The sequence below is a fragment of the Aplidium turbinatum genome, chromosome 14, assembly GCF_918807975.1.
Source record: "Aplidium turbinatum chromosome 14, kaAplTurb1.1, whole genome shotgun sequence".
Taxonomy (NCBI): domain Eukaryota; kingdom Metazoa; phylum Chordata; class Ascidiacea; order Aplousobranchia; family Polyclinidae; genus Aplidium; species Aplidium turbinatum.
In genome coordinates, this window is record NC_137485.1 from 6025197 (window position 1) to 6036459 (window position 11263).

General features: G+C 35.7%; 1 protein-coding gene across 1 annotated transcript; it reads right to left on the bottom strand.

Moving 5' to 3' along the window:
* Nucleotides 1-378: 378 nt before the first annotated feature.
* Nucleotides 379-6660, bottom strand: LOC145782845 (uncharacterized). Its single transcript, XM_082594609.1, has 5 exons — nt 6580-6660; nt 3548-3710; nt 1836-2006; nt 645-810; nt 379-436 (listed from the first exon to the last, which is right to left on the bottom strand). Exons 1-5 carry the CDS (start codon nt 6658-6660, stop codon nt 379-381), a joined length of 639 nt encoding a protein of 212 aa, XP_082450735.1.
* Between the last annotated feature and the right edge of the window lie 4603 nt (nt 6661-11263).

An 11263-nucleotide genomic window follows, 5' to 3' on the forward strand; every position in this document is an offset into this window, starting at 1 on the left:
AAAAAACTCTAAAACATTTAAGGGTTAAGGACGCCAGATAACAATTCTTTGACAGAGTCAGTGACAACAAGAAAGTTGGGAACCATTGGTACAGAACAATTGACTTACACGTTTTGAATTTTGTCTGTTCAAAATTGGTAGTAATTCTATCTGAGCCTGGAAGCGTATATTACTAAAAGCATTATACGTTAATGCTGTTGGAATGTTCAATTATACAGGTTGAGTATCACCGCATGTGATGGCAGTACCTTTAAAAAACTAGAATGTGATCATAGTCTACACAAATAATAATTTGAAAGACTGACACAATAGTAGAAAAAGTAAATTATTATCACATTATCTTGCAAAACATTGCAGCAAAGTGCCAGAAAACCATTGCTAGGCAGTTGCTGTAAGTACAACAGAAAAAAATATATGAAAAGTTATAACAAACTCTCTGAAAAGGTAATAAAGTTGATGAAAAAACATTTACGAATGCGTTATTATCTAACATTACAATATCCATTCTACAAAAAAAAAACATCATCTATCAAAACTTATGTGTGAGCTACACAAAACTGCTATTTAGAAGTTTTGATTGAGTGCTTTCAACAGAACGTATCGTAGACTTATTTTGTCGAAATAAAAAAAATATGAAAACACACATGAGTCCATTACAGACTACGGAAAGTACTAATAAAAAGAATGAACTCCCGTAAGAAGCTGAAAAACGATTCATCATGTGCTTGAAAGGTTCTGCAATAGGGTCGATATCCGCCGTGCTCTCTCTGTATGTCGTGAATTCAACCACAGCGCGGGACAAAAGTATAACTGCAAAAAGAAAATTTATGTGATGAACCGTATAGAATTCATATACGGAAACAAAAATCTATATATAATTGCCTTGGAATTTTGAGATATACTGTATTTGTGGTTTAATGCAGTGGGCCTCACAACATAAAGGTTATTTTCATCAAGTGAACATTCTAGGCAGTACAAGCTCTCTTTCCAAACTAGATTAAGACAACTACTGGAACCAAAATCGTCAAGTTGCTGCACACTACAAACATAGAAAAATGACAGTTAAGTGTAAGAAAACAATTTAGTACAATAGTAAAATAAAGATCAAACCATGTGATGTTACTTGGCATTATAAGTTTGTAGTTATATAAAAATACAACATGACATCTCACAACCTACGTGGCCTATTTTTGTATTTTGTGTAAATGTTAAACAGATAATTTTGAAATATCCAACTCAGTGGTTCCAAAACTGGACTCACACACTACCAAAGAGTAAACAAAATCTTTAAGGGAGTCAATCGATGCATTGGTTTAAAAGAAGATGTAGTAAAATTAAATTTATCTACTAAACTTTAAACAACATACAAGTGCTATAAATAGTAATACAGTACTACAAAAAGTGTTCAATGCCAAGCAGAGCGAATTACATCAAAATTAGTTACTAGTTCAGTAAAAACCTTAACAGCCTGTTTCATCTCAATCAGATCATCAGAAGAAACTTATTCAAACAGAAGAAGAAACTTATTCTATTTGAATAAGTTTCTACTACACTTTATATTTCTGACAATAGCTTTGCAAAATTTCTACACAGTCCTAAAACTTTAGCGTTACTTTGGCTACAAAAAGTTGAGGATCATTGGCTTTGAGTTATAATTGAAATACATAGAGTCTGTAAGATGATATTTGGACTTGGAAAGTAATTGCGATTTTCATAAGCCAGACAGTTATCGTATTTTGTACAGCATCGTGATCCTACCACTCTTTGCAGAACAAAATGGTCATAACTCTTTATTTTCAAAAATATATATATGGAACAAACAGTCAAACACTCACGTGAAACAACAGAAAAAATGAGACCAAGCAGTTTTAAATGAAACTGAATTCGAATTGGCATCATTGGAATGAAATACACAATAAGGAATAGCACAGTGTTACACACCAAACAGCAGATAGCTGCAGCAATTAAATAAATGCAAACATGAAAGGCACCAGGACCGTCAATACCTGCAAGCAATAAACGTGGTTATAACATTGAATCAACAAACTATCCTAACCAATATAGAAACTGTTAGCCATAATGCAACCGGCCAGGGTGGCTATTGGCTAAGCGCACTGAAACGCCAGAAGTTGTCTTTGGCCTATAAACCTACTCTCTTATCAAGCCCAAACTCGTCCTGTCCCCAGGTGGACTTAATAAGCGGCAACTGCTGTGTCATGTCAGCACAGATACAACAGCGTCGTCATTTTAATCTCTCAGTCTCAACAAAAACGTTTAAAGGAGCACACCTCTTTTTCTTCTTCCTGTTTTACGTCTCATTTCCTAGAATCAGGGTAGGACGGGGTCTGGCAAGGCACATCCTCCTTAGAAGAAAATTCTTGCAGGGCTCGCATTTCTCATTCTTACTCATACATTTAAACCCACTCAGCGTATATATTTTTTGAAAGCTTATGAAATTTCCAAACTTCTACAGTCTTTAATTTGAACTAAAAGCATTTATTCAAAGAAGAAGCTAATACAAAAATGTACACATGATTTCTGCAGATTGCAAAAAAATCCAGAAGCTCAAATTTCTTTCAAGATATTTTTTGTAAATTTCTGTGGAAATAATATGGCCTTGCATAAATAAGTTACTGAAGGCTTTGTGAAAATAATGTTTTTAGCCCTAATAGCCTTCACAGACAAATTTTGTCAAAAATGCTTCATAAATTGATGGCTCATACCTCAACAAGCATTGCTGTAAAATTTCAGAAAAATTGGTTAAGTGGTTTGGGCAGAGTTGCAATTTTGTTTTCAAAAAACAAGACTTTGAGAAAATCGTCATTAAAAATAAAGTATTCAAAAACAGCAAAAATGTTATGAATATCTTAATCTTGCATCATAAAAGAGTGGTGAAAGTATTAAAATAATTACATATTCTGAGTCCTCATTAAATTAACTATTTAAATCAACTTAAATAAGACAATAGAAAAAATTTGTATTCTAAGAAGGTGTGCCCCCTTAAAGACAAACAATGAAAATAAACAATAACATACATTATAAAATATCAATTTCAAAATTAACATACACAATGCAGTTTGCAAATTTAGTTACAAACAAGATAGTAAGATCTAGCGACTTCATTTATAAGCACTTGTTTACTGTTGTAACAGCTTTATACCCCTACAAGACTCAACCTGTCCAGTCCAGCCTATTTTAATTATGGTCTAGTTTAAACTAGACCACACCCATTAGTAGGTTTTAAGCCGACTGTGATTCTATTTATTTTCCTTTTTTTGCATCAGAGGGAAATACAAGTTTTTAAGGTCAATAAAGACCTGCCAACTGCCATAGTAGTTATTACTCTTTTGTGACATTCCAAATCCAAGGATAAGTAAGTAGGCTACTGTATAACTAAAAAACATGCTAACTGTTGAAAAAATAAGATTAAGGAGCTGGTAGAAGTTTGCAAAACTTTGTATGTGCAAACTAACATATTTCCCAATAAAAGATATACAAATATACACACAATTGTTATAAATAAAAGAGCATTTAAAAAGATTCTCACCAATTAGAACAAAGTATGACGTGGATGAAATAGACACTTCTGCTTGATATAATCCAATCTTTAAGCAGAGAATACTGTCTGTACTTAGCATGACCAGGTTCACTCCGTCCATCTCACCGACAACTAGCTCTTCTGTCAACTTATCGGAAAAAGAGCCACAAATCTAAAATCATTACAAATAATGTCAAATGGAAGACAGCTCTAAACTCCACCACAATAAAGATGTGAATACGGTACCGGTAATACAATATAATGTGAAAACGATATATATAAGATAAAATTCACGGAGCTGGTGTACAAGTCTCTGCCCTGGTCATTAATGCCATGACGTGAATATAAATGAAAGATCGGAATCGACCAAGACATATAGGGTAAAACGTATAAAGAGTATTCAATATGTCTATGCCTTTACTAGTTTCCGTTTACTTCATTATTTTGTAACCCTAACCATCAGAGTTAGATAAGAATTTTGTTTGGGGTTTGAAAACAGTTAAGCAAAGATAAAGTAGGCTGGTCAAGATACAAAACAGCTACTTTACTCTATATTATTGGGCAATTCTAATCTATGACTTCATAACATTTTGACCAGGACAGAGACTTGTACACCAGCTCTCAATTTACAACTGTGTAGTTGTAGGATGTTTTTGACCCATTTTTTAAAAGGATGTGGCTAGTATCCCAACACAAGTGTTGTCAGAGAACCAATTCTGCCCTAATTTAAGAAAAGTTTAAAGCAGTTTAAACTTTAAAGAAAAACGTATGATTTGAAAAGTAGTTTTGAAGTCTTAGGCAGAGAAAAAATCCTAACCTTAACCCAATCCTTAATCTTAACTCTGGCAACACCTGCTAAGAAACAACATTGCTTTTTAATTGCAACCATAACAACTAAGGTGAAAAAAATAGCAGCTTTGTTTTTAAAAAAGACAAAGTTAATTTGTAAATGATTAAGTTACAGTGGTTGGTTTTGTTTTGAATCTTTATCCTCGGACTGACAAAGCCTTGATAGGTTATTCCTGGTAGTTTTGCATACTTGTAGAGATGTTTGACGCACGGTTGGTCACCGAGATTGGCAGAGTGAAGCTTCCAATTGTTAAAGTGCTGTTGCAGGGGAATTATTTCATTTATTAGATGTCGCCAAATGGAAAGTAGTCCTTAGAATGTGTTGCTCAAGCGCATATCCCAAGAATCGAACCAACGTCGCTTGATTTTGAAGCTTTTTTGTTTACAAAGTCACGTGCAAACCAACTGAGCTATTGGGGCAGATATTGCACTAATAAATATTGTTCATACCGTGATCCACTGACGCCCATGAAACATTTTCACTGCAAGAAGATCTACAGTGAAAGCAAGTAACAAAAGTTTAAATAGATGATTGTGCATTCTTGCACAAAGCGCTGCACCCATCTCTTTGACTTCTTCCAACAAAGGTTAAAATTCCCAAAGTAAACAAACATTCTGAGAACATAAAATATAGAATGAGACTGTCACAGGTGCATATATAAGCCAGGGATGGGCAATTCAGAATACCGAATCCAGAAGGATTCGGATCCTAAACTATCCGAATCCAAAATGGCAATAAAACCGGGTAATAAGATTCGGTTTTAAAGATATGCAGAAGTCTTGTGAAAGCTGTCAGCTTGAGACAGTGAACTGAAAAAAAAGAGTGGTTTATTCACTTTTTTCTTTGCGCTGACACCATCCGCACTTTCAAAAACATTTTGCATGCGCATGCATCCCTACATCACTCGCTGACATGAGCTATTAAAGAAACTAAGCGCACAATTTCTTCCTGCTTTGCTTTTTTTCAATCCACGTGCGTATGCGACAGTTTGACTGGTGGCGTAACAACACCAGTCTTCGAAATTAGCCTCGGCAATCGGAAATTGCCGAGGTGATTGCCAACGCAGATGCGAGAATGGCGCATTAGCGTCGGCAATAAAACTGCCAAAGCCACATGAGCGCTTGTAAGGTTAGGGTTAGACATTCCTCCCAGTTGTTATGCCACAGCCATAGATTTGTTCCTTAGTAAATACCCTGATGGAGCTCTGAGAAAGAGGCGTGTGGATGAGTCTGCTACTATTCGGTGAGTCCGATTCGGTGAGTTCGATTTGGTGAGTTCCTAACCTCTAACCCTAAAACGACAATGATAATTAGGCTACGGTACCCAATAATGAAAAAAAAAAATTAAAAAATCACTGAATAGGGATCGGACTCACCAAATCGGACTCACCGAATCGGACTCATCGAAACAGGCCATTCCAGTGTGGATGGGTATCAAAGCACGAAAGCCGCAAAACGTGGACGCTTCATTGCGAACGGCGAAGATGGTGTAGATTTACAGCCAAGCCATGAGTCTCTTGATGTGTCTCTTGATGTGTCTGATTCCAGTGATGACGCGACAACCTCATTCTCCGATACAGCATCTGATGAAAACTAGTTCTTTATCAAACAGACTTTGTGTTGCTCGCAGTAACCCAATTGTGCCAAAATTATTAAATCGAGGCAATCTTCTCGCAGGAAGCTATTAATTTGTTACTGGTACCTGGTTGAGGAATTAACGTTATTTTATGATAATTTAACATCGCTAGATGTCAAATTAATGTAAAACAAACGTAAATTTCTTATTGGGCATTGTTACGCAATATAACCAGCCGGGAAAATTAAATCGATTTGTACTGACTTGTACGTTGAATCAACCCAAAATTAACTCCCCCCCACGAGTTATTTAACGTGAATTACAGTATCAGCGTGCGTATCGCGTTGCTCGCTTTATCCCTACTTTTGGTATTATTACATCATAACAAATCAAACAGTGCGGTCGTGATAGACTACTCTAGTATATTTTTCGCTTCTTGTTTTACATGTTTTAGTACAAAATTTTCATATTAAACGTTTACAGCAGTTGCCGAGGCAATTTCACCTTTTGGCCTTAGCAATGTTTTTGCCGAAGTAAAAATATGCCAATTTCGAAGACTGCAACATTGAGCAAATGCCCCTGCTAAAGTAGTTGGCTCTGAAATATCTCAGCATACCTGCCCAATAAGCATCTTCCGAGCGATGCTTGTATTGACGGTAACTAAGCTGCACTCCTGTCCTGTTTGACTGGCAGTCATTTGGAATGCCTTTTTAATGTGTTGTACTACAACAAACATCTACTTTGATTGTGTTGCTTTTGTGTCTAAATTTGCAAATGAACATTGCATGAAATTTTTTACTTTTTGCGTTGCTGGAGCCTGGAAGTTAATAGGATTCGGTATTCTGGATTTGGTTTAGTATTCCGGAATAATTCTGGAATAGTGAATTATTCTGAATTGCCCATCCCTAATATAAGCTTTATAAAACATTAAAGCTTCTTCAATTCCAAAGGTTTAAATCTTTATCCTCGGGTTTCTCAGTCTAAGGATGGAGATTGTTTCTTGATGTCAGTGGTTAAACATTTTTTATTCACTAAGTAGTGTACCTGCCTTTGCACACCTGTATGTATGAATTTGTAGTAAGATTTTTTGTAAGGGTGTTACTCGTTACTCAGATTTTTTGTTATGGGGTGGTGGCTGACTAAATGACCAGTTATGGTCTTTCGCTACTATCCTGATTGCGCCATAATCTAATCAACAGCTGTAACTTATACATTGTTTTTACTTTTTATTTATTCTGCTTGTTTTTTATATGTACATAGCACTATTGAAACAAAACAAATTAATTTGACTGTATCATACTGTAGGCTACTAACAAGGTACATTAATCAGTTGCATGAAATAAAAGTTTTTTCTTTTCTCTCACAAATAAATGTGATTATCAAGCTCAACAGTGGTCATTCACTCATTTTTTATCAAATCAAACTGTGGCTCATACGGTGAGCTAAAAAAGGTCTACACTACAGTGTCAGTTGATTAATGATTATGCCTATCAAGACCTTGTGGAATGCATTATTTTATCGATAGCTAAAACATTTCAATACAAGATTTAATTGAACATACAGTATCTCTAAACCAGGGTTTCCCAAACTGTGATTAGCGGACCACAGGTGGTCCGCGACGACTGCACAGGTGGTCTGTGGCGATATGACAAGAAATTAAAAAGTCACACATATACCTACGTTTAGAGATGTACCGATATATTGGTATCGGCATCGTTATCGGTGATATCGGCCATTTTTTGAGTATCGGTATCGGCAAAATTTGGCCGATACTAAACATGTAAAAAAAAAGGTGTTTGCTGCGGATTTTCTGCGGAAGCAAAGATATAGATTTTTTAAAGTAGTAACTAACGTGACATTGATGTAGAAACATAACAACCTGTTCAAATTTTTGATACCTCACACTCCCATGACTTCATGCGCGCACCTTTTGGCATTGTTTGCTTAGTGGTTCTTTCATTCAAACAAAACGTTTTGTTTCAGCAGTTTTGCATTGTTCGATTCGTAAGTTGTGAAGGAGACTCAATTTCTCCAATATTTATCACTTGTGTTTCTTTTTTACTCTCAGCAGAGGATAAAATCAGGCCAAGACTACCCTGGTAGCAAAAATGTATAATTTTGCATCATTTTTACATTGCTAAACGTTTAAAAAAACCATGTAACTTGGTTGTTTTTAGTAAGCTGGTTCTATCAGTTTGTGATTTAATTTCCACCTTTCGTTGTAATAAACTCACCAAGCTTAAACAATGTCATGGCAGAGTAAGTAGGCTCAAAATGAAAGCAATGGGACTACGGATCCTCACTAAACTAATCAATAAATGGTCTTGTTGCCCCTAAGATGACAACCTCATTGTGAACAAAGGAGCATTCTTCCCGGCTATCAGCACAAGGCTGAGCACTCACTAGTATAGCGAGCTGTTGCGATTTGCTATCCATAACGGTGTAGCTTCCAAGCTAGCCATTTAGACCATCCAATCAACTATATGTTTCTCGGCAGACGTTTTGTAGCAAGAATTGACACCGACAAGAATTGAAATGGCTAGTGTTGAAGCTACACCATTGTGGTTAGCAAATCGCAACTGCTCACTGTACTAGTGAGTGCTCAACCTTGTGCTGATAGCCGGGAAGAACTTTCTTCACAAGGAGGTTGTCATCTTAGGCGCAACAAGACCATTTTGATTAGTTTAGTGAGGATTCGTAGTCCCATTGCTTTCATTTTGAGCCTACTTATTCTGCCATGACATTGTTTGAGCTTGGTGAGTTTATTACAACGAAAGGTGGAAATTAAATCACAAACTGATAGAACCAGCTTACTAAAAACAACCAAGTTACACAGGTTTTTTAAATGTTTAGCAATGTAAAAACAATGCAAAATTATACATTTGGCCTGGCAAAAGCTTTTCAACCAAATGACAAGCGCCCTTAGGTTGCACATTACTTGTGGAATAGTTTTTGTACGACTACACAAATCACTTGGTTTACATTTTACATCTTATTATCCATTAATATGATAGCCTATTTGGAGAGTTTGCGCAAACCCTTTATTAATTTTTCAGAAACCCCAATTATGATGTAATGTTTCTTCCCTTATACCCCAGTCCTCAATTACGGTGGTCTATCATTACTAAAACCTACTATTATGACACAACAATGCGGCTGAAATTAGATTCTTGAATCTTTAATAAATTATGCCAATTGAAAGCTTTTTTTAATAGTTTTATGCAAATAAGGTAAAACTTAGCATTTGATATAATTCCTTGCAAATACCAAAATTGCTTCTTTTTGTAACACCAAAGTATCGGCCAAAATATCGGTATCATTATCGGTATCGGCCTAAAAAAGTGATATCGGGATCGGTATCGGCCAAAATATTGGTATCGGTACATCTCTACCTACGTTGTACAGTATGTACCCTGTCAAAGATAATTGTCGCAGTTCTTATTTAATAAAGAGTTTATTTTCTCTGACGTTACAAAACATTTGGAATTGCTTTCTGCACATTTCAAGAAGTAATTTTTTAAAAGAGACATATGAGAATTTTGACTGGATTTTAATTCATTTTGTTGTTACAAAGATTGATCTGTCAGGATGCGAAGAAAAAAAATTAGCCGAATTATCATCTGATCGAACTTTAATGCTTAGTTTCAATCAAACAGCTATTGCATCTTTCTGGTTGAGTGTTGTGGAGGAATACCCATTGCTATCGCAAAAGGCAAGTAAAATTTTATTGCCTTTTGCCACGACTTACATAAGTGAGACAGCATTTTCAGCTCTTAGCAACATAAAGACAAAAGACAGGCCCAGACTTTTCGTGGACCCTGACTTACGCGTTTGCCTTTCACAAATAATTCCGAGAATTGATGACTTATGCAATAAGAAGCAATCCCATCGGTCCTATTGATGTACGGTAGTCAGTTTTTTAAATAAACAAAATTTGGTTTTATTCATTTTAACCTTTGTATTGGAATTGGAGGTCCGCAAATAAACAGATTCACAAATAGTGGTCCGTGGCCCAAAAAATTTTGGGAAACCCTGCTTTAAACAGACTAAACGGGTAGGCACTTTAACATTGCCCACTCGTCGAAAAGCGTACTCGCAATTCAGCTGATTTCAGTCATGTGACTCGACACGTGATATTCTGATCGAAAAATTTTGATACAAAGAAATTTAACTGAATGCTTCGCTACAACCAGCGTTGCCTAATGGTTAGGGCAGAGGAGTAGTAATTTCGATTTCGTGGGTTCGATTCCCACCCTCTGCTAATACTATTTTTTCTTCTGCAACTGAACTGAGTGCAAGAAGGATCTTAATGACTGCAATCAATGGAGTTTATAAGGAAAATCGTGACTAAAACACAAAGCAATTTCACATTGAAAAGCAGGCAATCTTCGACGAGTGGGTGATGTTAAAGTGCCTACCGACTAAACGGGGAACAATTCTGCAACCGGCTTTGTTGTCAGTTCAAAAATTTCAGTTTGCAATGAATGACGTCATTGTACGTCACCCATAAAAATTGACTATTATAATAGAAAAAATATGGGGTGAAAATGTGGTGCTACAGAAGCAAATTTTAATGGTGAGTGAATGAAACTCTATGAGCTGAATTTTAACAATTTACTATCGCTTGAAAAGCACAAGCATAGATTTCATCAACCAAGTAAGTTCCAAGTTGCAAAAGAAAGTTTCGGCCACTTTGAGGAAAGTAAAGTGAGAGGAGAAGTTGCAGGGGTTCTAGTTTTTTTTTTATTTAAAGTTAATTATCCCCTGATGACAGCAGAACCGCTGCTGGTGTAACTACGCTTCGATGGCACAAAGGTAACAAAATGAGTCTCAAGTATTTTTTTTCATTTTGGGAGTTTGAATTACAGAATTTAGAACACCAATTTTTTAATGAATAGATTTTGAATTTGGAACTTGTTTGTGCGGAGGTATATAAAGCACTTTTAAAATAAAAGAAAAAGCAAGAAATTACGTAATTTAAAATTTGCAAATTTCAACATTATGTTTACGGTTGTAGAACAACAAGGGTGAACTCATGGTAAGATTTCATCATAGAGGTGAATTGCGGAGATATTGAACATTTGCTACTTCACAGCAACTTAAAGCTGACGCTATTTCTTAAAAGTTATTGTTGATGAAATCACCGTTTTGACGTCATAATGTAACGTTTTGCTAAAACGGAGAAAATTGAAAGCCATCAATCGGTATAGAACAGAATTAATGGTGAAAGGCTGCTATAGGTAATAGGTGGAAAACGATTTATCAATTATTTTTGTTCACAACACGTGAGTTTTTTAAGA